The sequence below is a fragment of the Culex quinquefasciatus genome, chromosome 3 (assembly GCF_015732765.1).
Source record: "Culex quinquefasciatus strain JHB chromosome 3, VPISU_Cqui_1.0_pri_paternal, whole genome shotgun sequence".
Taxonomy (NCBI): domain Eukaryota; kingdom Metazoa; phylum Arthropoda; class Insecta; order Diptera; family Culicidae; genus Culex; species Culex quinquefasciatus.
In genome coordinates, this window is record NC_051863.1 from 315,580 (window position 1) to 342,065 (window position 26,486).

General features: G+C 39.4%; 5 protein-coding genes across 9 annotated transcripts; 2 read left to right on the plus strand and 3 right to left on the minus strand.

Moving 5' to 3' along the window:
* Positions 1-3,234: 3,234 nt before the first annotated feature.
* LOC6046087 (NEDD4-binding protein 2) lies at positions 3,235-6,884 on the plus strand. The gene is made up of 4 exons (XM_038263101.1): positions 3,235-3,483; positions 3,587-3,697; positions 3,752-6,620; positions 6,680-6,884. Exons 2-4 carry the CDS (start codon positions 3,601-3,603, stop codon positions 6,765-6,767), a joined length of 3,054 nt encoding a protein of 1,017 aa, XP_038119029.1. The 5' UTR covers positions 3,235-3,483; positions 3,587-3,600; the 3' UTR covers positions 6,768-6,884.
* Positions 6,858-11,619, minus strand: LOC6046086 (MAPK/MAK/MRK overlapping kinase). Its single transcript, XM_038263102.1, has 4 exons — positions 11,590-11,619; positions 11,324-11,528; positions 10,487-11,261; positions 6,858-7,145 (listed from the first exon to the last, which is right to left on the minus strand). Exons 1-4 carry the CDS (start codon positions 11,609-11,611, stop codon positions 6,933-6,935), a joined length of 1,215 nt encoding a protein of 404 aa, XP_038119030.1. The 5' UTR covers positions 11,612-11,619; the 3' UTR covers positions 6,858-6,932.
* A 92-nt stretch (positions 11,620-11,711) lies between these two features.
* LOC6046084 lies at positions 11,712-12,713 on the minus strand. The gene is made up of 2 exons (XM_001863302.2): positions 12,598-12,713; positions 11,712-12,533 (listed from the first exon to the last, which is right to left on the minus strand). Exon 2 carries the CDS (start codon positions 12,482-12,484, stop codon positions 11,849-11,851), a length of 636 nt encoding a protein of 211 aa, XP_001863337.2. The 5' UTR covers positions 12,485-12,533; positions 12,598-12,713; the 3' UTR covers positions 11,712-11,848.
* A 2,814-nt stretch (positions 12,714-15,527) lies between these two features.
* On the plus strand, positions 15,528-23,847 carry LOC6046083 (DCN1-like protein 4). Of its 5 annotated transcripts, none has more exons than XM_038262518.1 (6): positions 15,528-15,850; positions 16,384-16,625; positions 19,626-19,723; positions 19,781-20,034; positions 20,098-20,305; positions 22,784-23,847. In XM_038262518.1, the coding sequence occupies exons 2-6, from the start codon at positions 16,525-16,527 to the stop codon at positions 22,849-22,851; spliced, it is 729 nt and encodes a 242-aa protein (XP_038118446.1). In that variant the 5' UTR covers positions 15,528-15,850; positions 16,384-16,524; the 3' UTR covers positions 22,852-23,847. The 5 variants fall into 5 exon arrangements, with proteins under 5 accessions (XP_038118446.1, XP_038118448.1, XP_038118447.1 ...); XM_038262520.1 differs by lacking the exon at positions 15,528-15,850 and adding an exon at positions 16,139-16,265; XM_038262519.1 differs by lacking the exon at positions 15,528-15,850 and adding an exon at positions 16,257-16,318.
* Positions 23,843-24,905, minus strand: LOC6046082 (protein FRG1 homolog). Its single transcript, XM_038262517.1, has 3 exons — positions 24,744-24,905; positions 24,083-24,673; positions 23,843-24,019 (listed from the first exon to the last, which is right to left on the minus strand). The coding sequence occupies exons 1-3, from the start codon at positions 24,800-24,802 to the stop codon at positions 23,872-23,874; spliced, it is 798 nt and encodes a 265-aa protein (XP_038118445.1). The 5' UTR covers positions 24,803-24,905; the 3' UTR covers positions 23,843-23,871.
* Between the last annotated feature and the right edge of the window lie 1,581 nt (positions 24,906-26,486).

Below are 26,486 nucleotides of genomic sequence, written 5' to 3' on the forward strand. Positions count from 1 at the left end.
AAGAATAATAAATCACAAATTTTAAGCTTAAATATCAAATAATTATAAACTAAATATTTCAAAATGTTTTAAATTTCAAAAGAATTTTAACTTTAAAAATTCAAAATAAAAAAAAGGTTGAAAACGAAATCGGAATAAAAAAACAAAAGTTTGAATATTTATGAGTTCAGAACACCAAAAATTCAAAAGCTACAGTTAAAAATAATAAGATAGAAAATTTAAGAAAAATAATTTCAAAAATAAGTAAAATTAAAAAATTGTAAATCAAAAATTTTAAAACTCAAACATAAATTTAATAGAAACAGTCCAAATTTCCAATCTCTAGGTCGTCTAAATTTTAGTTTCTGACCTAAGATATGACTTCAATATATGTGTGTTTTTTATGATTCAAGATGGCGAAAAAATCCAGAATTTAAGAATTTAGGAACTTAAGAATTTAATAATTTGAGAATTTATGAATTTAAGAATTCAAGAATTTCAGAGTTCCAGAATTTTTACATTTACAATTACATTAATATTTTTTATGTTCATATAAGAATAAAAATTGGTAGCACCGTTTAAGGTACAATTTATTATTTTCCAATTAAATTTACCTATTATTTTAACACATATATTTAGTATATTCAAAATCAATTTAAGATCAAAAATTATTCCCAAACAAATAACCACAAGTTCTTCCAGGATGCTTTCTTCGGACTGGCTGCGCTTGTGTTCAATTAGATTAGATTAGAAAAATTATTCCCAAACAAATATTTATTTGAATTTATTAAACTCAAAAGAAATGTTCAAAAGTTTTTAAAACAATTTGTTTTTATAGTACTTTTTTTAGTTGAGGTACTAGCCGTGCTGTAATACTATGGTTTAAGCTTTCAATTTTTTTATCAGGTAAAAATAGTAACACTAAAAAAATCGCTTTATCATTTACATGACTGAACCAAGCCTGAAATCGTTAACATAAAAAATCGTTCTCAATAAAACCAGACATAAAAAAAACTACCCCAAAACATTTATTATTACAACTAATAATAAAATGCTTGATTTCACCCAACTTGCAAATTTTATGTAAGCGTGTACTCAACATCCATCACACCAAATTGCAGTAACTTTTCAACAAGAAAGAGAAGAGAGAGCTTGCAGCAAAGTACGGGAACGGGTTTGCTGCAACTTTAACCTCTCTCATTGCAGAAGTTCTGCCTGAGAGAAAAGTTACTTTTGTTGCAGAAAAGTACGGGAACGCTCTGCTGCCGTTTTTGTGCAGAATTGCAGAATTCTGCAGTACGGGAATAGACCTAATGTTGGCAGGTTTCATACAAAAATGGTACGTAAATATTCAAATAGCTGTAACTTTTGAAGGAATTTTCTGATCAATTTGGTGTCTTGCGCAAAGTTGTAGGTATTGATGATGACTTTTTCCCTGGGGGACATTCAGAACCGGTTCCAAAGTGGCCAGTGGCTATTCAATTATTTAGGTTGTCCATTTCTGAGATGTCCTTCCAAAATGAAAAAAAAAAGATTCCAATAATGACAGGTTTTGCTCTGATCAGATATTAGCCTCTTCGGTGGTTCCCCGCGAGACATTCAGTATCGGTTCTGGAGTGGCCAATGGCCACCAAATTATTTCGGAGAACCATTTCTGGAACTAGAGCACAACAAATACTGCATTTAACATCAAAAGATATTATGTTTGCATCGAAATTGCTTCTTTCAGTTGCGTTGCTTGGAGTCGCTTCTAGTCGCGTCCACTCTGGGGCAAAAATCCAGTCGCGCGTTGTCGCGTACAGTCGCTTGGTCTGTCAAATTAGTCGCGTCGCTTGTAGCATCGCTTGTAGCGTCCACTCTGTAGGCACCCTAAGAGACATTGAAGATTGGATCTCTGGTTGCTGGGATACAGCGGCTTAAAGAAAAAGAAACAGGAAATTTAAAGTTTTTTAAGTCTCACTCAAACGACCCATCAATTTCACCCTAAAATGTTCTTTCAATTTAAAAAAAAAATTCGTGAAATTTTCCGATCTTTTCGAAAACAATATTTTCAATATTTTTAAATGGCGACTAACGTTTCAAATGGGCGTAATATAATTTTGTTTATAGGCAAACTCCGGACTTTTCATCAGGGCAAGGATGGGTTGTACAAAGTAGTTGTTTAATTGGTGAAAATCAACAAATAGGATGCAGTTAGGAGTGAGTGCTTTACCTTCCGAACATATGAGAATCTCCCCTATGTAGCTTTAGACATCAGACATCATTCTCAAACAGAGTAGGCAAACTTACCCGTTGCAGCTTTCCTTGGCATCATTCAGCCACCGATCGATCGCTATCGTCGGCCGGATAGACCGTATATCAGCCTTACGTCGAGCAGTAACACATAGTCACTAACGGACTTTTTTTTTTCACTGGCACATGACTTTTTTAGCAAATTACGAAATTTTTACCATTTTCTAAAAATGCTCAGAATAGTTTAAACAACCAGCAACTTTTTTCGCATGCATTTTCGGAATAATTGCAAAAACATCGCTTTTTAAAATATTCACACACACACACTCACCACCCCCCACGAATCGACCGGGCACACTTTTTTTCTTCTGATCACCGAAACTCAAAATCTGAATCGCACGACGCACACCGAAAAGCAGAAACCGACGCGACGACGCTTGTTGGAATAATTTTATTGGCGGAGGAAAATGCCTTTTGCGGTAAACACTATCTAACACTATCACTCTGGATCACCGATTGATTAACATAACTGTTTAATATGCATTGAATGAATGGAACCACACGCAGCCATTCAAGAAAAGTGCAAAATTTTAACAAGAATGATCCAAGCCACGATCGCGATCGCGTGCTGTTGAGCTGCTGTCAGAACTGTGGCAAAGTTGCCAGATTTTCAGACATTTAAATTTTGTTGTTGCAGACCTCCAGGTAAGAGATTTTTAATTTTTTTAGGTTGAATAACGCAAAGTATGGAGAAATTAAAAGTGAGAGTGTGTGCGTGCAACATGGTGTTAAACTTTCCTAAGTGCCATGGAAATCTTCACAGCAACTGCACAGAAAGTTTAACTCCATGTTGCACACACTCTCACTTTTATTTTCTCGATAGGTACGAAACGACTCAACGACTAAGGAATTTCAGCGGAAAATCTAGTATTTTAAGACTATCCCGGACCTTCAGTGTACCTTTTTTCACGCAAGTCGTGACGTGATTTGATTATCACCCCCTTTTGCGTTCCCGATCTCTGAACGAAAACAACTGTCAAAATCCGTCGACGCGCGTGTTGTTATTTACTCGGTTTATTATTGTAAAGTTTTGCTGACTCAACTCAAAATTTCGCTCGCGCGAACCAAGCTTAAAAAATTCATTCGTAAAACGCAGTATTAAGGTGCTAGTTCTTATCACCCACAACCACTCTCTTCATTCCGGACGACGATTCCCCCCCACCTGAAACGTGTTCCAATCGTGCCTTTATTCGCGGCGAAACTCCCACCAAGGTCAGTCAGCTCAGATTAGGAAGCTTTCTCTAGATAATATTATTTATATTGCGCGCATTTTTTTGTGTTTTGACCTTCGAATGCCTTTTTGTTTTCTCAATAGCTGACTATTGCAAAATGCAGACGGACGAGATGTTGGCCCAGCTAACGGAGATGTTTGGCGATTACATGGACCAAACGCGCATTGCGACGGCCGTCCTCTGCAACAAGGATTGTGAGTATTTCGAAACATTACATAAATAAGTTTTTTAACTTATTGGTTTTTCAGTGGAATCCTGTATAGAGTTTCTGCTAAAGGACGATGCCAAAGAAGTGGCCCAACCACAGTCTACCTCAACGGGTGCCATCAAGAAGACGGTTCCTCAGAAATCGAACGGACCAGTCGATTTTGCATCATTTCTCAAGGGTGGCAACCAGCAATTTGGAGTTTTGCCCCAGCGACCAAACTCCAGAGGTGGCCGCGGGGACGATTACCCGCCGAACTTTGCCGAGATCGTCGAGATGATCTCCAAGGGGTTGCGGGTTATGGTGCTGATGCGTGGGCCGCCCGGATCTGGTAAGTCACACCTGGCCCGAGCGCTTATTGATAAAACGCTGGGCAATTCGGACTACCGGAACCATGTGTTTGGGGCAGACGATTACTTTCTGGTTAATGGGGTGTACCGGTGGCAACCGGACCGGTTGGACGACGCCCACCGCTTCAACCAGAGCAATGTCCGCAATAAGGCCATCGCCGGGTGGAGTCCGATTGTCGTGGACAATACGCATATGAAGCATTGGGAGATGCACGCGTATGTCGAGATCGCGGCGGAGAACGGGTATGTCGTGCGGGTTCTGGAACCGGTGACTCACTGGAGGAAGAGCGCGCGAGCTTTGGCGGGGAGGAATGTGCACGGTGTGCCGGAAGCGAAAATCAAAACCATGCTGTTGAACTACGAACGACTGTCGGACGTTTCGGAGCTGTTTCGGCAGTGCAAGCTGGAACGCGCACTCGATTCGCCACCCAAGATGCGACACTACCCGATTGTGCGGGAAGACTTGCTGGACGACGGGAAAACAAGCGGCGACGAAGCGCCAGTGTGGAGTACGACCTCCGACTGGGAGGCTTCTAACGATGTTCCGTCCAATTCGCCGGAAACGAGCGAGCGCGAGTGCGTTGATTTGGCCAGCATTCCATTGCCGAAACCCCCCAGGCAAACGCCAGTTCATCAGCAGTCAGCAAACAAGTCGCCTCAAGTTGAGGAAGAAATTCTCGCGGTCAACGATGGGGACGAATGGAGCTGGCCGCTGGCCAGTAACGATGGCGTGATCAGCTGGAAACCGTACGACGAGGAAAGTGCCAACTTTTGGACGGGAACCGACCACGAAGGTCAGATGGCCAGCGCCGCGCGCATCGAGCCGCAGACACCGTTCAGTTTACTGTCGAAAGTGGCCATTCCTGCCGAGTGGAAGACTCCGGACAGCTCGAGCGGAGTGACGCCGACGAAGGCCAAAGAGAAACGAAGCGAGCGGAAGAAATCGGACAAAAAGCGGATCGCGTTGGTGAGGCATCGCCGGGGTTGTGAGAATGAGAACTCTAGCTTTTCGGAGATTTGCAACCTTTATCCGCTCGTGCCGGCATCGTACCTGTGGGATCTGTTTGAAAAGTGCAACGGGGATGGAGACTGGACGGCCAATTTGCTGCTGGAGGATCAGACCGTGCACGAGTACAGCGAGGGGGAGAATGGGACGGTCGTTGAGCAAGAGGTTGGGGGAAACGTGCTCGAGTGTAGCTGTAACGAACCGGTGGCAGTGCAAGTTACTTCGACGGGAGAAGAAACTGATCGGTCGGCGGTTAACTCACCCCGGAGTACAATGAGAAAAAAGGATAAGACTATTTCGGGGGATGTCCAACTTGCCAAGAAACAGCTAGAATCGTTGGTGGTGCTGGAGAGACAGAATTACTCGAAGCACATTCAGCAAATTCGAGTGGCGAAAGGAATAATAACTAAAGAGGAGCTTGAGCAGGACGCGGATATGGAGCCGTCATGCTCCTACGAGACAATCGACCCGGTTCCGGAAGTGCTTGAGGTCACTTTAGGGGTTGAGCTGATAAAGCAGTTGTATGAAACGTTCAAAAAGAAACACTCGACGAAATCATTTTCAATTGACGACTTGACGCCGGAAAGGACCAAAGTGTTTATGGCCAGTGAAATGGCGGAGCAAATTTACCTCTCGTTTATGGACTCGGTTTATAGCCGTCGCGAGGAGGAGAGACTAGTCACAATGAAAAGGGACGCTCAAATGGCGAAGCAGATGGACGTGAAGGAGCGATATCCGACGTTGTTCAACGAAAAGCTCAATAGCTCGGACACGCCGAACCTGGCGGACATCATCGATATGGAGCAGGCCATGACGGCGTACCGGAACGAAATGAACGGATGGACCAAGGAAGCGCCCCGTGACCTGGCAGCCCAGATGACGCGCCAAAAACTTGCAGAAATGTACCCCAGCGTCGAGCAGAACGTCCTGGCGGAGATCCTCCACGCCCACGACAACAAATTCAACGACACGGTCGACGTGCTCAACAACTCCATCCCCGCCACACTCCGCAATCAGATTGCACGTGAGCGTGAAGCACTGCTCAAACGAACCGAACCCGTCCCCGTTGTACCGCCTCCCCCGCCCGGACTCGAGCAAAGCATTTCCGGCGAGGAAGCCATCAACCTGCACCTGAAAACGGCCGAAGAATGCCGCAACCTGGCCCAGCACCACCAAGATCTCAAGAACGAATGCCACGAAAAGGCACGGAACGCCATCCAGCGGGGCATCGCCGGCGTTGCCGAGTATTACGCCCAAATCGCGCGACTTCACCGCACCAAGATCGACCTGTACAACAGCAAGGCTTCAAATTCCATCATGGAAGTGCACAAGCTCACGCTGAACAACGCCGACGTCCTCGATCTGCACTACCTGCACTCGGAAGAGGCGCTGCGCTGTTTGGAGATGTTCCTGGCCGAGCACGCTCGCAAGCTGCGAACCAGGCAGCAACAGTTCAAGGAACTGTTTATCATCACGGGACGCGGCCTGCACTCGGCCGACGGAATTCCCATCATCAAACACCGCGTCAAGGCCATGTTGCGAGACTTGGGACTGAGGTGAGTTGTATTGTATTGAATGGTCCTCACACCTTACAAACATCCAATTTCCATTCTAGAGCGGTGGAACTGAACCCAGGATTCCTCAAGATCAAGGTGTACAACAATGCGGACGTGTTGGAGCGGTTATTGGTGCCTCAGTGCTAGTGTAAGTAAGACAACAGCAATAAATGCAGTAAATTAAGTGTTTTTTTGTTTTTTTTTTATCTGTTCATATAATAGCTTCAAAATAGAGTGTAAAAAATATTTTCCTACAAGAAAAAACAAATACTCAAAAATACTTTCCACGAAAGAAATCGCCCTCCCTTCCGGCTACGAGCACAACCGGGACGAGGTGGTGTGAATCTGCTGGACGAGTCGCGCCTTGCCCGGGCTGTCCGCCATGCCCCAGACGCGCTCCAGGTTCTTGTGCTTCAGCATCTCCAGCGACAGCTTTTGCTTGCCACCTGCGCCTGCGCCGGAAACGGTTGTGACGCTGCTGCTGCCGTTGCTGCGGCGGTCCCACGAGCCGGCACTTTGGGGGAACTTGAGGTGGGGGAGGGGGAATGGGATTACAATTTGAGATCCAGATTATCAAGCGAGCGATCGTTCAATTTCTGGCGTAATATAGGGTCGGCTTTATAAATTTTGAACACATCTTTATTAAGAATCCAAAATTTAAAAAAAGAAAAAAAAAACAACTGAAATATTTTTGTTTTTTGCTCTTTACGATGAAAATGATTTCGAAAATTGAAAATCAACCCTTTCAAAATGTGTTCAAGTTTCAAAATATTTCAAATAAAAAGTGCAATTTTTAAAAGTTTGATTCAAACATTGAAAATTGAACCAAAACACTGACAAAAAAAAAATCTTTTCATTTAATTCAAGCTTCGGTCAACAAAGTCTGTATAAGAAAATTGTAGCAAATTTTCTGAGCTGGCCGAAAATCTTTTTTGTAGGGGCGCTTTTCTTTCAAGAAATATTTCCAGAATTTGCAGTCCGGTAAAACTTATCAAAAAGTTTAATTAATCAAACTCGCCCATTTTTTATAGCTGCTCTGAACATCATTTTTTTTTTGTAGTTTTAGCTTAACCGGTGTTGAAAAATTGCTATACTCTCGTCTGCCGAAATCAGAACAACTTATCGATTTACCCGAGCAGACGGAAATAACTTGAGAATAAAAATTTTTGATATTTGAAAATACGAGTCCAATAACATTCAATGTTATTTATAACAAGATTTTTTATTTGCCGTTAAGTTTTTTTTGTTATTGTAATAACAGACTAAAAACATTTTTAGTTATTCTTCGAACAAATCTTCGTTATTTTTTTTTTTTTTTTTTTTTTGTTATTTTAACAACTAATCCGATCATCCCAATAACAGTTGGAGGTATTCTTCCATAAAAAAAATGTTATTCCAACACAACATTCAACAAATATCAGACTGTCAACATAATCTGTTATTAAACCCTTATGTAAAAATGGATTTTTCAAGAAGATTCCATAACATTTTCTGTTATTTTAACAGTATTTGTTATTGAAATGGCATGAATTTTGTTAATACCGTCTGCCCGGGTAGGCTTCAGGCTGTTCAAGTGTTATTGCGACAAAATTGTCACATTTACTTTTTAAATCATCTAAAAAGCTCTGGTAATAAGAAACTACTTAAACTTCTATTTTCGGAAAAATGAATTTCATAAAAATAAATAAATTATAAGAATATTTCCCAAGCGAATCAATAAAAAATTATTTGAATTTCTTATCTTCATATTTATTAAGAAATATAATGTCAATAAAATAAGTTTCATCAAGAAATTGCGCTGGATTTTCAATGATATGTAATTCATTTTGACGAAATTTGGTTCTGCCACTTCGCGTTGAAAAATTATACTTATTATTTTTTTAAATTTTTATGAAGGATTTTTTTCCTTTTTTTTAACTACACCAAATTGAAATCCAATGCAAAATCAGCTAAAATTTTTACGAAACCGGAAATGTTCTTTGCTAATTGATTTGATTTGATTTTATGTGATAACCAACAGGGCCACAAGGATGGCCTATGTAGCGATTGCCTAGAATTACGCACCCTTTTGGGGGCCTAAAAGGGCGCGTCTACCGCGCTGGAGACTGACAGAGGTCAATAGGTGTAGACATTAGACAAACCTTCAGAATTGTATAACTAATCAACTATTTCCCCGTTGTGACGTAGTTCTGGTCTTCCACAGTCTCCGCCATTACAGCATACTGTCCACTGCCCTGATGCTCCTTCCTCGATCCATCGGGAAAGCTTTTGCTTATGCAATTAAATTAAAACTAGTTCAGATTAAATTATGCAAGCTTAGAACATATCAAATTAACTAACAAAATAGTTTATCATGATTGAGCAGTATTTTTTTTTTGCATATACCTGAAAAATATTTTTTTAACCCTGCTATCATTATCGATTTTATGAAATCTGAGAAAATATTCAGAAAACTTAATTACTACAATACATTTTTAATTTCACCTATCTCAAACTAATTCTTAAATTCTTAAATTCTGAAATTCTGAAATTTCATTATCGATTTTATGAAATCTGAGAAAATATTCAGAAAACTTAATTACTACAATACATTTTTAATTTCACCTATCTCAAACTAATTCTTAAATTCTTAAATTCTGAAATTCTGAAATTCTGAAATTCTGAAATTCTGAAATTCTTAAATTCTTAAATTCTTAAATTCTTAAATTCTTAAATTCTTAAATTCTTAAATTCTTAAATTCTTAAATTCTTAAATTCTTAAATTCTTAAATTCTTAAATTCTTAAATTCTTAAATTCTTAAATTCTTAAATTCTTAAATTCTTAAATTCTTAAATTCTTAAATTCTTAAATTCTTAAATTCTTAAATTCTTAAATTCTTAAATTCTTAAATTCTTAAATTCTTAAATTCTTAAATTCTTAAATTCTTAAATTCTTAAATTCTTAAATTCTTAAATTCTTAAATTCTTAAATTCTTAAATTCTTAAATTCTTAAATTCTTAAATTCTTAAATTCTTAAATTCTTAAATTCTTAAATTCTTAAATTCTTAAATTCTTAAATTCTTAAATTCTTAAATTCTTAAATTCTTAAATTCTTAAATTCTTAAATTCTTAAATTCTTAAATTCTTAAATTCTTAAATTCTTAAATTCTTAAATTCTTAAATTCTTAAATTCTTAAATTCTTAAATTCCTCAATTCTTAAATTATTAAATTCTTAAATTCTTAAATTCTTAAATTCTTAAATTCTTAAATTCTTAAATTCTTAAATTCTTAAATTCTTAAATTCTTAAATTCTTAAATTCTTAAATTCTTAAATTCTTAAATTCTTAAATTCTTAAATTCTTAAATTCTTAAATTCTTAAATTCTTAAATTCTTAAATTCTTAAATTCTTAAATTCTTAAATTCTTAAATTCTTAAATTCTTAAATTTTAAATTCTTAAATTCTTAAATTCTTAAATTCTTAAATTCTTAAATTCTTAAATTCTTAAATTCTTAAATTCTTAAATTCTTAAATTCTTAAATTCTTAAATTCTTAAATTCTTAAATTCTTAAATTCTTAAATTCTTAAATTCCTTATTCTTTTGTTTTTGCTTTAAAATTCTTAAAAAAAAAACTCTATTATTATTATTCCTGTATGTTTGTCGCAAAATCATTTTTTTAAATATGGCGCGGATTTTTTTTCGACTTCTGCGTAACAACCCTGAAACAGGTAACAGTCGTTGGCCTCCAACGGCGCCCACCATGCCAGTTTGTATATCTCGTGGAGAAAAACAGGAATGTTAGTAAGCACAGGGGAGGAGTTTTAAAACGATCGCTTGCAATGTTCATAAGTGCGTAAATGTTAGAAGGTTGATTTTAGGTCTTACATTTTTGCTGGTTCTCCGACTTTCATTCTTGCTCCGCAAATCCGCCTCGTCCAAGCTGGGCATCGACGACGAAGATAACCGAGACGCTTTCGAACTCTTGCTAACATCTTCAAAGTACAAGTGCTGCAGAAGCCTTGCTGCGCTGATCCTCGCGTCCGGGGCATAGGAAAGCGTTCGGTTGAGCACATCGACCCCGTAATGGCTTAGCAGCGGAATCATGCTTCGAAAGTTGGTTGGTTTGCGCTTGGGAAAGTCGTAGTTCAGTTGGTTCAAATGCCGAAACTTGGCCAACATCGAAGCCGACGGTGATCCGACAATCTCGTGAATAAGGTACAGCTGGTCCAGTTCGTTTTCCCCCGGGAAGAGAGGATTCAGTGTAAGCATTTCGTAAAAACAGCATCCGACAGCCCAAATGTCCATCTTGGGTCCGTAATAACCCGAGGTCAGCAAGCATTCCGGCGAGCGATACCAGCGCGTTGAAATGTACGCCGAATACGGCGGCTGTTGGCTGGTGCTGCAAATTGACCCGAAATCTGCCAACTGGACCAACTCGTTCTCCTTGAGCTTGCGAGGAATTTTGATGAGCACGTTTTCCGGCTTTATGTCCCTGTGGAAGATTCCGTTACGATGCAGATGATGTAGCCCGCAAACCATTTGGTACAGATAACGCTTGACGCGCTTCTCCGACAGGCACCGCTTCCGGTTCTTTATGTAGTCGTACATGCTCATGTCCATTAGCTCCATAATGAGCGACAAACTTCCGGTCGCTTGGTCGCTGATGGGCAAAACAATTGGAAATTTGAATAAAATTGCGAAAAATTGGATGCAATAACTCACTGCAAAATGTCCACGAAACTGAGCACGTTTGGATGGTAGTCCAGCAGCTTCATCACCCGGATCTCCGAATCCTGGAGCGCTTCCGCCGGATCAAAGTACAGTTTGGTAAGCTTCTTGGCCGCATAGTAAAAGCCGGTTCGTTTGTGCTTCACGCGAAACACCTCCGAGAAGGAACCCTCTCCAATTTTCTCCAGTATGCTGTAGTCTAAGGGAAGGGAAACGCCGTTGAAACAGATAACCCGGAAATTGCCAAACTCGGATCTTACCGGCCAGTTCAAACTCGGGCATTTCTTTGAGCGGCCAAAATTCGAACCTGAAAACAGATCTGTCACATCGTTACCGACAGTGCGTAGTAGGCTTTGAAGAGTTTTAATTAAAAACCCAAAAATAACGTTTCAAACAGTCTTTATTTTGGTTGTTTGAATTTAGACAAATATTTATAGAGAAAAAATTAAACGTCCAACAATTCATACGATCGGACTACAAAAAGGCACATACAAAAGGCTATTTTACTTTTTCATTTATCTAATCTAGCGAGAATGTACACTTGCTATCAAACTGGTCGCTCAGGCTGTCGACGATTCCGGCGGAGGTCTTTTTCTTTGCTGCTGCTGCGTCCAGGTCCCGATCCGGAGTGGCCGGCGAGCTTCCCGGACCCGACCCGCCACCAAACAGCACCCGATTCCGCAGCGATCGTCGCAGCAGGTTGTTACCGGTACGAGACTCGAAGCCCTTCTTCGGCGGTGTCTCCAGGAATTTGTCCTCGAAAATGGTCTCCAGGTTTAGCCGGGAGCGGCTTCGTTCCGAGTCGGGTGGCGTGAGTCCGATGCGGGCGTTAATTTCCTCCAGTGAAACGAACCCGTGGCCCGGCCCCGGACTTTCGGTTGGCGTATCGAAAGCGTAAGAGTTGCGAAAGCTTCCCGGTGGCGAATCTGGCTCCAGGTCAATCGGAGACAGTGACCGCCCGGACGGAGAACGGGTGGAAAAGGCCGGCATTTCATCCAGCAAATCGCGGTTCCTCTGATCGTGCTCATCGTCACTGGAACAGCAGTACGGGGACACGTAACCTTCCTCCTCCTCGGACGATGACGAACAATCCAACTTTGGCCGGCAGATCTGGTCCGACAATGTCCTCGGATTATTACCTGGCGCAGTGCTCATCTTTTTGCAGGCGGATTTCACGACCAAATCAAACAGTGCCAGCCTATTACTGAAAAGAGGCGGAAAACGTGTTAACTTCACTCGAGCCAGGTAAACTTACAAACTAAAATTACTGAATGGACAAATCCTCGGGGAAGGCTCATTCGCAGGATCCTTTATCAACGGCGGCGAGCAGGTAAACAAGCGAATGCTGGCCCCGATGACAGACGAACGGCGTCGGGATTTTTTGTTTGCTTTTCTTGTTTTGATTCGACGGCATCGGGTCGAAAGGTCGAATTTATACGGTTCGAAGTTATGATTTCAAAAAGAGCCGATTCTCAGTATATCTCGTATAACTCAATAAAGAGTAAATTTCAATCAAGTCTAGTGGACCACAGGGTCGGTAAAAATGCTAACCTCATCCAACTTTTTGCTCATAACAACAGAGTACACCGTACAGAGTTAAACAGTTTGGCCTCGAGAGATAAGAACTTCAGTTTAAAGCGGTGTATGCACTTCGGAAGGAATCGGTTAAGAAAAAAATCAAATGGGCAGCAACAACAGCGAAAGCAGGCAGAAAGAGAGGGTGAAGAAAAGCCCCAAGAAATCTCTCCCTCTCCTTTGTTCTGCTGTTCGTGAAGCTGTTTCTTGACCCCTTTCCTTCCGATCTGCATACCAGCCTTAATGTAGAGGTGGGCAAAACCGCTCTTTTTTAGGAGCCGCTCATTTTCGTTCGCTCATTAAAAAGAGCCGCTTTTTCGAACGGCTCTTTCGCTCTTTTTCAAAATTTTGATGAAAATGTTTTTTTTTAAGAATCGTGTGATTTTAAAAGTTATTTCACACTGGACTTTTACAAATTATTTGATAAAAAAATAAAACTGAAAACGAAAAGATGTCCATGAAAACCATAGGTCTTGGCGGTCTCTATGTCAAGATTTCTACTCGACATCGACATTCGAGTATTTGAATGGCATCCAAACTTTAATCTAGGATGTTGGAAAAGTTGCTATTAACTTTAAAATTGCGCCTATTTCTGCAAGAATTGAACTAATGCTGATATTTTATTTGGAGTAAACATTCTGTGAACTCTTTTCTACATTCTGATTTATACGATAAAGTTTATAAACGCTAAAGTTGATTTGGACAGAAGGATTTTTTTTCCAAAATCTCTAAACTATTCAGAAGATTTTTGATATTATTATGCTATTTAAAATGCTTAAATTTGTTTTCCGGTAATACTTTAATTTATAATCAGTTGTCAAGTGAAAAATATTTTCATGTTGTTTAAAAAAATCTTGTTTTTTGGTTTTTTTATAGGTATTGAAATATTTGAAATTGCATTTTCAATTCTCAAAAACAAATTTAAGACTACAATTTTTTGGAAATTCAATGAATTATATTTATAACAAAAATTATGCCATCGTGGGCCGGTTCTTTCAAAAGACCGAAGTTTAAAAAAAAACCACGGTTCTTTTTTATGAGCCACGGTTCTTTCGCTCTTTTCAGTGAATCGGCTCTTAGAGCGGCTCGCTCTTGTTTTGCCCACCTCTAATTTAATGCAAGCTTTACAATAATTACTGTCGTGTTCGGGGACTTTCTTTAATAATATTAAAATATTATTAAAAACACCGTTAACTTGCAATTAACAAACAACACGTCTTATTCCACACAAAATTAACCACAAAACTGATTTGACAATCATCATTTTTTCTTTCGCCGGCCGCGCGCATCTCGTTGTTTTCTCGCTCGTTGTTCTTTCTCGCACTCAATCCGCAATCCGTCTGCTAACAAGGCAATATTCATGAAGGTGCGCACTTTTTGTTGCGCTCTTAAATCTTATTTATGAATTATATCAATCTTATAATAAATACATATTCAATCCTGCAACCTGCAACCCATAATCCCTACAATTATGTATCTGTTTCTTATATGCTTCTGTGTTTTAAGGCCCGTATGCTCGTATGCAGCTCTAAAAAAATCAAGCAACAGCAGAACAAAAAAGAGGGAGCGTTTTCTTGGAATTCTAGAGTTGTTTATAGGTCCCTTTAAAAAAAATCTCAATTTGATTTTTTTTGCCGGTTCATCCTCGTCAAACAACACACCAAAACAAGGAATCGGAACCCTGGGGTGGAAGGTTCCTTGGAGTAGAAATAGGTTTGGGTGCTCTCCCCATTCAAGCCTTGGGGCTCCTAGGTTCGAGCAGAAACTTGCAATAAAGACCACAAAAGACCTGGGGGTCGTTAAAGTGGATGGTTTGATTATTTTCAGAAATAGTACACAACCTGAGTAATTGGGTCCTAAAATGAAGCTTAGATTGCTGATATTATTGTTCACAGCGATAAAGCTTATTTTTCTGAGTACAATGACCCTTTGTACGACCATAAAGAGCTTAAAATGGATTTTTAAATCAATTTTGAAAAATTAACCTCGCGGTCCTTCTTGACAGAAAAGCTCCTACTTGACAGCTCGTTCCAAGGGGACCATAGTTGATCCATCGAAAAAATGTTGTCTTGTCAAAATAAAAATTTGCATTAAAATGAAAAAAAGTGATCAGAAATGGTTTTTAATCGTGTTTTTAACCGTTGTACATAAAAATTTACATAGGGCTTTAGTACCCAATTTTACATGTACGTGTAATTGGGTACTAAAGCCCTATGTCAATTTTAATGTACAACGGTAAAAAACACGATAAGAATCCATTTCTGATCACTTTTTTTCATTTTAATGCAAATTTTTTTTTTGACAAGACAACATTTTTTCGATGGATCAACTATGGTCCCCTTGGAACGAGTTGTCAAGTAGGAGCTTTCCTGTCAAGAAGGACCGCGAGGTTCATTTTTCAAAATTGATTTAAAAATCCATTTTAAACTCTTTGTGGTCGTACAAAGGGTCATTGTACTCAGAAAAATAAGCTTTATCGCTGTAAACAATAATTTCAGCAATCTAAGCTTCATTTTAGGACCCAATTATGTTGACAGATCTGTCGTACAGTGCCTGTGCAGACTTTAGCCAGAAACGCGTACAGATTTTCCGTAAAAAGCCAATTTCGGCAACCCTGGCTCGTACTGTCCGACGATTCGACTCGACTCCGTCCGTGTCGCTGTCGCTTGTTCGAGTTTTCCTTCGCCTTCCGTGTGTGTTGAAAACATGAAAGCTAGCCGTGTAAATTAATCACCCGCCCAGATATTCTTGCCATCTTGTGCTGCTCCCGGGGGAGGAAGTGCGAATTTCCACCGTTGCGTGGCATCGCGTTATCGAGGAAAAGTGCTAATCGGGTGAAAAGTCGTGGAAAGCCACTCCGCCTACAGCAGACGATTTGCTGCATCGCAGCAACCCTTTTTTTGCACTTTTTTTTCCTTCGAATCGATCCACTTTGGAGTCGGAAAGGTAAGTACAATAAAAATTATTTTAATCGGAATTTTGACTTTGATTTTGTTGAATTGGCCAGAAGATAGGGGAAAAAATATTGAGCTAGAAAAAAAAACAAAGATCATTTTCTGAAGATTTCCGCTGTGCGTGTACTCAATTAGGTGCGTTTCATGAGAAAGCGATCATAGCAGGTCAGGTGCAATTAATTTGAGGTAAAAAGAGAGATGGAAACGCAAAGGACCAAAATTATGTTTCGATCAGAGCCTGCTGCATTGATTCCCAGCAGCGGTGGGGGAAGAGTCCGGTGACGAAACTCGTTTCTATTTTAATGACAGTTCTTTTTGGCTAGTTGAGTGACGTTTGTAATTGTCTGGCAGGAGAAAGTAGTGTTCAGAACGTTCGATTTTTTGTGTTGTCGCGGAAGATTTTTAAGGTGTGAAAACGTCATTTTGTTTGCCCCGTCTGGCTGTGACGAAATTGCCTCGCGTAAAATCAGCTGAAGCAAACACTAACTGGTGGCACTATCTATCTCGCCGTTTGTTCACTTTTAGCACTTTGGCCGGGACGCAATCGATAAGACTGAAGAACAACAACACGCTCGGAATTTCGGGTGCCGGACGCGGAGGAAGCGACGGACATTTTATCTTGCGAAATCGAGCAAACCCCCAGCCTTCAAAATAGACAGATCACAGATGCCCAGAGGTAAACGCCGGTCCACTGCCGAAATGGGACCTAGCGAGGATGACCGACATTCTTCCAAGAGGCAACGCAACACCTACCAGAGCAGCCAGAGGTAAGTTTCGGGTTCCAGGATGATAAGGGCCTTCTTACACGCACTCCATGCATTTTATTGTAATTTTATGCTGTTACGATATCCTGGTAGTCAGACTTATTATTATGAACAAATCAATAAACAGACATATACGATGATAAGTGAGAATGGGAAAATTTACTGAAATGTTACGATTTTTAAGTGAATAATGTTACCAGACGTACTCTTTTTGAGCCATAAAAAAATGTGTGCTCTTTTTTCAAAATCAAGCTCAACACTACACTTTTTATTTTATTTTGCTGGGGACGATTGATTCTTATTTAAAAATAAAAAATAAAACAACGAGATTCGTCAGAAATATATTTTTTAAAGTGGAACGAAACCCGAGATGTGAAATTTTAGCGACATGAATTGCAACTAAAAAGTGACCATTCATAAACCACGTAAACACTTTTTTTTGAAACCTCAGACTCCTCGCAGTACAAAAAAAAAACTTTCAACACTGCGGGTTTGTTATCTAATCTAACCCTAGCTTAGGGCATCCTCGAAAATGTCTTAGGTTGATTTACGCCTAGCATCCTCTTGTCATTATTAACATTTGCAGTGCCCCATTGCATTAGATTGCATTGAAACATCACAAATGTTAAAGCGGCCAGGCCAACTTCGTAAAGTTAACCGCAAAGATGATTCGTTAAATTGGATTGAGTCTGAATGTTCAAACCACAATACATTTATGAATCTACAGGGGAGGAAGTTCTTGTTAAGAAAAGCAATGAATCGTTGGGAGCATCATGCTAAGAAGTTTGGGGGTCCGGGACCCTCTTGGATGGGACATCGTATTTCCACAAATGCCCTGGACACTATTTGCAGTGGTTATAGCGCCACAACTCGCTCAACCTTTCAACACTGCGGGTTTTGATAAATAGTAACCGGTTGTTTGCAGAATTTGCATAATTGTTTCAGCTGTCAAAATGATTCCAGATTTGGATTCAGTGGTCAAAATTACTGTTAGAAGGCATATCTTTGCTTTTACGACTTATGCTTGCAACGTAAGGTGATTAGTAGGCTTTGCCTTGAGCTGAAAAGTCACTGATTTTGATTGGACACTCAATGAAATTTGAACTTAAGAAATAAATAAAGTAAAAAGAAAAGTAGGCCATGTTTCCGAGAAATTAAAAAAAACATGTACTTTTTTCTCACTAAAATATCTTGAATCTGGAATGACAAAATTGCATTCTTTAAGCGAAAAATCTTCGTGCAAGCTGTACAAGCCTTTTGTCGGTTTAACTAGGATAAATGGAATATCCAAAATCTTATATATGGAAGACCACCACAACACGGGCGCGGCATAAACTTTGAAAAATATTTGCAACGGCCTTTTGCAAAAAAATTGACAAGACAACATTTTTTTTGGTGAATAAACAATGGTCCCCTTGGAACGAGCTGTCAAGTAGGACCTTTTTTTATCAAGAAGGGTCGCGAAGTTGTTTTGTTTTAAATTGATTTAAACAACCATTTTAAATCCTTTGCGGTCATACAAAGGGTCATTGTACTCAGAAAAATAAGCTTTATCGTTGTGAACAATAATATCACAAAACGAAACGAAACTATTGGCACTACGCCCCCCGGGGCATGGCCTTCCTCTAACGTGGGATTTCTGCTCCAGCGCCTCTGACGAGACAGGAGAAACACAAATGTAAGCTTAATTTTAGGACCCAATTGCTTTCATAGACATACTTATGCAACAGGAAAATCCACTCACCTGATGATTCCAAGTTGTTATCAGTGATATTTTTAGCCACATTTTTGATTTTTGATAAACGGGCATATGTGTGAAGTTCTTACCAAGCATCTGTAAAATAATAAGATTGAAAAATAAATGTTATTTAAATTAAACTCATTAAAAGTTGCTCAAAGCCAATTTTTCAAAGATTAAAATTACCATAAAAATACCATCAAGTTTGGCATATGAATTTCGAAATTTTTCGTTTTTTTTTTCAATATCAGAATAATGCCAAAAATGGTATATAAGACCTTGCTCTTTAATTCTATAGTAAATTTTCACACGACCTTCGAGTCATGGGATTCCAATGCAGAATATTTAATCGAGAATTATCATTGAGACTATTTTTCAAGGGTTTAAGAAAACCGTAGTTATCCTATTTGTTGAACCGTTTATATTCGAAAAAATGATTTTCTAAAATCAAGAATCGTAAACAACCAAAAGAATGCCCCGATACATGTCAGTGAAACAAAGCTTTACTTAATGGCGAAAGCTTCTATTGCGTCTGTCTAGCCAAACACTTTTCTTAGCCGTAGGTATTTTTCAAAATCTACCCATCCTTCAGTGCGGCCACTTATTTCTTTCTGATTTTCCCACACAAACACACACACACACATACATCGTGTATACCTTGAATGAACTATCTGATCTCACGGGGCAGCCACGGCGACGACGGCGGTGGTGGTGTCCTGCTCCGAAGTGGACACAGCACCACCGTCGCGCGTGTGATGACGACGAAAAAACAGAAAAGAGTGGAGGACGGTATTTTTAGCACACAACAAGAAAAAAGAGCGTATAGAGAAAAAGTAAAATGTTTTTCCTTCCGAAAATTACCGCGCGCTCACCTTAGCCGAAATTTCTCGCGCATAGCATCGTCATCACGATCAGCCAGTTCATCCGACGCTCGGCGGGATGATCCTTCAGATCTTTTTTTTCTGTCTCCATTTGTTGGCATGATCGCGCGACGATGCGATGATGCTCGTCTTTTGGTGTAGTTATCGTTGATAAGAAGTTTTCTTTGTGTTGCTCCAAAATTATTTATTTATTGCGTTATTAATTTGACGGTTGGGATAAAAAGCAGGGGAGCCGATCGAGACTTGCCGCGGAGGATTCTGGTCTAATTATGGGAGAAGAAATGTACAAAGAGGCTAGAATAATCGCGATCGCGAAATGAAAAGAAAAAGAAAGGCCAGCAGTTGAGTAATCTTTGTTGCATTGCATTATTTCTGTTTTTGCAGCTCGAGGAGGTACAGCAAAGTGGACGATGCCTTCAGCCAGAAGCGGTGCATCGCTTGGTTCCGCGAGTACACCACACCGGACGATCCGGACACTTTGGGTGAGTTTCGCTCATTATTTTTGTTAATTATATCTAATAATTTTCTGTACTGTTCAGGACCAGAAGGTATGGAAAAGTTCTGCGAGGATGTCGGCGTCGAGCCGGAGAACGTGGCGATGCTCGTGCTAGCGTACAAAATGGGCGCCAAAAATATGGGCTTCTTCACACAGAGCGAGTGGCTGAAGGGGCTGACGGATCTGCAGTGCGACACGGCCGGCAAGGTCCAGTGCAAGCTCGACTACCTGCGCAACCTGCTGAACGAGTCCAACACGTTCAAAGTGATCTACAGATATGCGTACGACTTTGCTAGGGTAAGTCGGTGCTCTTAACGTTAACGCTACTGAACAAAGTGACGGTTGTACTTCCCACCGTAGGACAAAGACCAACGCAGTATGGACATTGAAACGGCCAAGGCGATGCTGCAGCTGCTGCTCGGCAAACACTGGCCGCTGTACGCACAATTTGCCCAGTTCTTAGAGCAGTCCAAGTACAAAGTGATCAACAAGGATCAGTGGTGTAACATCCTCGAGTTTTCCCGTACTATCTCCAACGATTTAAACAACTACGACGTCGATGGAGCCTGTAAGTACCTACCGAAAAGCTGGGCCAAGTCCGGGCAGAGGGTGGCCACTCAAATCCTTTTTTTTTCAAATTCCCAAGTACGTAAAAAGCAGCATTGACGCTCTGCGGAGCAAGCAGCACCACCAGAAAAATGAAAAAAAAAAAATCGCTTCACATTTTCTCTGTGCTCTGTACACCAAAAAAATTGAACAAATAGATCCTTTTCAGGGCCGCAAAATACATCACGAAAGAGTTCTTGTTGTCTGCGCGAGATGCATGCGGGGGTACCTCAAGCCGATGCAGCCTGTCAAAATCAACGAATCAAAAACCTCATGTCCCTGAATTATCCTGTGTATTTCGGTTATGTCTCTGACATAACATCTTGTATAACCTCGTCGACATTTTGGTCACCGTATTAGATTGCAGAAAATCACATGAATAACTTTTGGAGTTATATTTTAGGACAGAGATCGAGCCAGTGATCCAAATAAAGAGAAAAAAAATATAATTTCGAGATTCGATTATCCGGAGTGAGATTTTAGCGAGCTCTTCGGATAATCGAGTATGACTGTATTATTTTTTAGATCCCTATATTTTTTAAATTAGGGGTTTTACGTTTTTTTTTTGATCAGGAGTTTTACGTTCGGGTGCAGTGCGTGGCCGAATGGTTACGCTGTCCGCTTTGTAAGCGGATGATTTTGGGTTCGATTCCCATCTGCTCCAACCTTCCATCGGATGAGGAAGTAAAATGTCGGTCCCGGCCTTGGTTGTTAGGCCGTTAAGTCATTCCAGGTGTAGGAGTCGTCTCCATGCCATAAGTACAAACAACACACCAAACCAAGCCTACTCCGGTGGAATCGCTGGCGGCGATTGGACTCGCAATCCAAAGGTCCTCAGTTCAAACACTGGGGTGGAAGGTTCCTTGGAGTAAAAAGAGGTGTGGGTGCTCTCCCCATTCAAGCCTGCGGACTCCTAGGTTCGAGCAGAAACTTGCAATAGAGACCACAAAAGACCCGGGGGTCGTTAATGTGGATGGTTTGATTGACTTTTTTTTTTTTTTTTGAATATTTATAATCAGAACTCTTGAAAAATTAAAATTTTAATGTTTGATTTTTTGAATATGTATTTATGTTTTGTTTTTTTTTTTTTAAAAAGGATTTTTTTGAGTTTTTTTTTTTTGTAATTTTTTTATTCTCGAAGTTTAGATTTTGTGTACATTTGTTTTTTAAGTACCTGTATTTTTGAAAATTTGTGTTTTTAGCATTTTTATTTTATTTTTCAAATTTCTAAATTTTAAATTATCTGCATTTTTGTATTTGAATTTCCGAAGTTTTGTTTTTTTTTATTTTATTCATTGCAGAGTTTTTATATTTGATTTTTTAAGTTATTCATTTTCATTTGTTTCAATTTGTATGGTTTTTAATGTTCGTATTTTTGAGCTTAAACATTTAATTTTTGAATTTTCCTAACCTTTATTTCTCTGCTTTTCTGAATTTTGGATTCCTTTTATTTTCCTTTTTTATTAAAATTTTCTTTTAAGAATTCTTATTGTTGTTTTTATCTCATTTTAAAATTGAATGATTTTTTTTTATTCCTTTATTTTTGTTTAAATTTTAGAAGTTTTGGATTTCTTTCTTCATTCCAGAATTTCAAAATGTGATGTTTTAAGTTTTTTCTTTCCTTTAATTTGTACGGTTTTTTTGTGTGTATTTTTGAGATTGGACATTTCTAAATTTCAAATTTTTGAAATATTTTTTTTTCTGTAAGATTTGTGTTTTTATGCTGCTTATGATTATTTATCTTATGATCAGGGTTGAAAATCCGACGACTATGATTAATTTTGCGATTAATCGCTGCTTGTTACACATCATGAACAAGACTGCTTAGAATGGTCTTTATTCTCAAATTGCCACGGCTTGCCGTCATTCGTCAAGTGTACGATCGCTGATTGTTTCACACACAGGGGAATAAGTGCGGAATAAAAGATTCCGATCATCTCTCCCATGATCACAGTCAAATGATGTCCGTCACCACGCAGCAAACACAAGGAAGTGAGATACGAAAAAACGAAAGAAAGAGATCGTCAGTAAACGCACACGAAGTTGAAACGAACGACACTATAGCTGCCGCACGACGCGAAGGCATATGATCTTTTTCTTTCATCTCTCTTTCTCGTGTTGTGCTGAGAGAGGAAATTTAGAATAGAATAGGCAATTCAATCGAATCGTAGTATAATACAAACACAAAACATAAACATTTGTCATCGATAAAGAACGGATAACACAAAGACAAAAATGAATAATATGAATCACTTGAAAAACAAACACAAATGACACAAATGACGATCAAAATTGAGCTGGAAAAGATTAATAGAAGCGTATATGACAGTTTGCTCTTTCTACCTCTTCTTTTGTTCTCTTTTTCCCGATTCCTCGACATGAGTGGCCACCCTGCTAAGCCTGTTTTGAAACCCTCAATTCATCAATATTGATTTTCCAGGGCCCGTGATGCTGGACGAGTTCGTCGAATGGTTAAGACTCGTGCGAACGCAGGCGACAATTAGCTGAGAATTGTACTACTAAGTGATTGGCCAGCAACAATCACACCCCAAAAGAACACACACACACACAACACACGTACACACACAAAAACAGCTTTTCTCGAGTCCTTGCGTCTCTTCACAATCCATGCGTCGTCACAATGTAGATTAAACCCACAGCAAAAAAAGAAGGAAAACACAACTAATGCTGCAACAAATCCCAATAATTTCAGCCCGATTGTACCGCCAACAACTGATATGGAAGAAAAACATTATCCTTGTTTGATGTATACACATTGTATTGCTCTTTCCACTAATGATAAATGTTTGTTCCAAGTAAAGAAACAAGATGAACTAGAGAGATTTACGAGTTTTTTCTTTTTGTTTCTCTCGAGCGCCAGTAGAATCCGACTTTTGTTTGTCCCGTTACGAATTATAACATACTTTTTAGCATACCAAATAGGGCACTGTCACGTCGCGTGGAACCGATCGAGGGGTGGGAGGTTCCGAAGCGCCGCGCCGCCGTACGGACTCAACAGTTGACGGAAGGGGAGGAGAAGGATAATACCAACGTATATAATAACTAATACTAAAATGGAAAGACTTGAATAGTTTTCGGAAAGGATGCAACACACAAAAACACACATATTCAGCAAATAATTAAAGGTTCGGGCAACATTTTGGCTAATCCGTAATACTATCTATCAAAAAAAAAAATCATCTAATAATCATTGAAGGCCTCCCTATTTCAGCTAACAAGAAAAAAAATAAGTAAAAGTTGCATGTTAGGAGAAATTCACGCAGTCACAAAATTAATTGAAAAGGTAGAATGAAACAAATTCCACACACAAACACACACAGAAAACAAAGAGATTAACGTAAGAAAAGATGGATAAAACGGCGCGTTTTTTTACCGGAAAAAAGCAATTGTATTTTCAAACAACAAGACAATTGAACTGTGAGAGGAGATGCATCGCAATGATATAGATAGAGTTTGGTGAATAAAAAAAAAGTCGAAGTAAGCTAAACAAAGTCTTTTTTTTTCACTTCATTTGCAGTAACGATCAGCTTTCATTTTGCTGCGTCTGTCCAGAAGCGCCTCGTGGAGCGTTCCCTCGTCTCGGGCGTTCTTCAGCGTAGTCTTGTCCTCCGTGTTGACTCGCAGCTTCTTGTCCTGGAATTTCTGGAACTTTTTCCTAAAATAGAACACACAAAAAATCAATCCTTCATTTCAACAACCTCCCTCCCCAACTACTCACACATAGTTGATCTCCACCTGGTCCAGATCGCCCTCCTCCTCAACCGCCACCTCCTTCGTATTTTTCTGCTCACGTTCGGCGCAACTCCGCACCACGCAAACCTCGTTGTCGCCCACTTTCTTCTTCAGCGCCACCACCGCGTCATCTTCCGGATCGACCGAAACGAAGCACCCGTTGGCGGCCAGCAGCGCCATCTTGCCCCCCTCGAAGACCGGCTCGAACTGCTCGACCGCGGACACGGCATCCGACCGGCCCGTAATAATGCCATCCTTTTCCACCTTGAGGTATTTGCCGTACCCGGACTTGAACGCGACCTTGTCCTCGTTGATCAGCACCGCCGTGAAGATTTCCTCCGGATGGGGCCCATCGCCCTCGTCGTGCGGGGCGCCCAGCGTAAAAAGTCCGTTGTCCAGGGCTTTGATGTAGGCGCGTTTGCCGAACTGAATCGCCACCGAGCCGGTAATGTCGGTCGTTTTAGCAATCTTCCACCAGCCGCCGTGCTTCAGGGCGTCCTCGTCAACCTCCGGGCGGGCCCGTTTGGACGAGGAATCTTTGTCTTTTTTGTGCTTCTTGTGTTTGCGTTTTGATCCCCTGCGAAATGAGCGAAAAATTCAATAACACTCAACAAAATGTTATGAAGCATCTATATTCCAATACTTACTTGGAACTTTCGCCTTTCAACACCAATTTACTGCTTTTAGCAACACTATATTCTGACATTTTTTAAACAATTTGAATTTTACAGATTTTAATTTTATTAAATTTTAAGATTCAGAGATCGAAACGAAAACGTAAACAACAAATCGATCTGTCAATCTGGTACACACTGATTTAAATTTACCAGCATTTTATACGAGCGACACCAGGAAAAATCACGTTGGTGGATTTATGTGGTTATCAACTTGAATTGTCCATACGGGACCATCCATAAACCACGTGGACACTTTTTTGGGAATCTGTTACCCCCCCCCCCCCCCTCGTGGACAATTGTCCATACAAAAAAAAACTTTTTTGTATGGATCGTGGACAATTCATACATTTAAATACCAATTTTGTATGCCAGCCCCCAACATTGCATAGAAAAACTAGTGATGCAAAATGACTCATTTCGAGAATAAATTCTGGACTTTTTTTTTTGAAAAGGTCCAATAAACCAAATTTTCAGTTTTTGCTTTTCGGGTGTTTTTAAAGCGCCTTAAGTCAGGGGCTCGGTCAGGGGTATTAAAAAACACCCAAAAAGTAAAAATTGAATTTGGTAAAACATTGTTCATTTCGGGGTTTTTTTTTTTCTTTTTTGAAAAGGTCCAATAAACCAATTTTCAGTTTTTGCTTTTCGGGTGTTTTTAAAGCGCCTTAAGTCAGGGGCTCGGTCAGGGGTATTAAAAAACACCCAAAAAGTAAAAATTGAAATTTGGTTTATTGGACCTTTTCAAAAAAGAAAAAAAAAAACCCCGAAATGAACAATGTTTTACCAAATTCAATAAAAAAGTTCCAGCGAATGTTTTATCAAATTCAAAAAAAAAAACACCGGAAATGAACAATGTTTTATCAAATTAAAAAAAAAAAAAATCGCGAGAAAATTTGTGAAATTGTAGGGAACTACATTCCACATCTCGAAGCTCAAAGTTTCGATTATCTAAAGTTCGATTGTCCGAAGGTTTTTATAAGACTTCATATAATTTGTATTTGTATTTTATTTTTCAAAAAAATACCGAAGGTACAACCTTTTTTGTATACATTGACTTAAATGATAAGGACCTTATGTTTTATTAAAACTAAAAACCAACAACTAAATTTAAAACTAAAACTAAACTAAAGAAATAAAAATGTCGATAATACGACAAATTAGGGAAAATTCTCGTATGTTTGGCAGGTTAAGAACTCGCTCCTAACTCCATCCAACTTTCTGATTTTCACTATTTAAACAACTAATTTTGCAAAACTTTTGATAGAAACTTGCTTGCTCACTTCTTATTGAGCTATTTATCACTCGAGTTCAGTTGAAAACGCTTTTAATTAGCTTTAATTGACAACATTAGATGCACGCTGGAATTAGATGCTGTTCCCCTACTTGCTTAAATAGAGTTCAGTAATAAATTTAAGACTGATTATCAGCTATTTATGTAGTTATAAAAGAGTGTTTAATACAAGGCATTGCCTAATAAAAAACCAAAACAAAACTCATATTGAATTTTTTAAATGCTCTTTACTGCCCATGATCGCATAAATGCCCCATATGCATTTTCATCGATTTTGAGTTATTGATGCAGTTTGGTTCAAAATAGCGAGTTCTTTCAGAAAAGCATATAACATCCAGTACTTTGTTCTAGAAATCAGAAGGAAATTCAGTTTTCTTCGCGAAAAATTTACACGTAGCCTTATGTGTGGGGCAAACTTGTTTTGC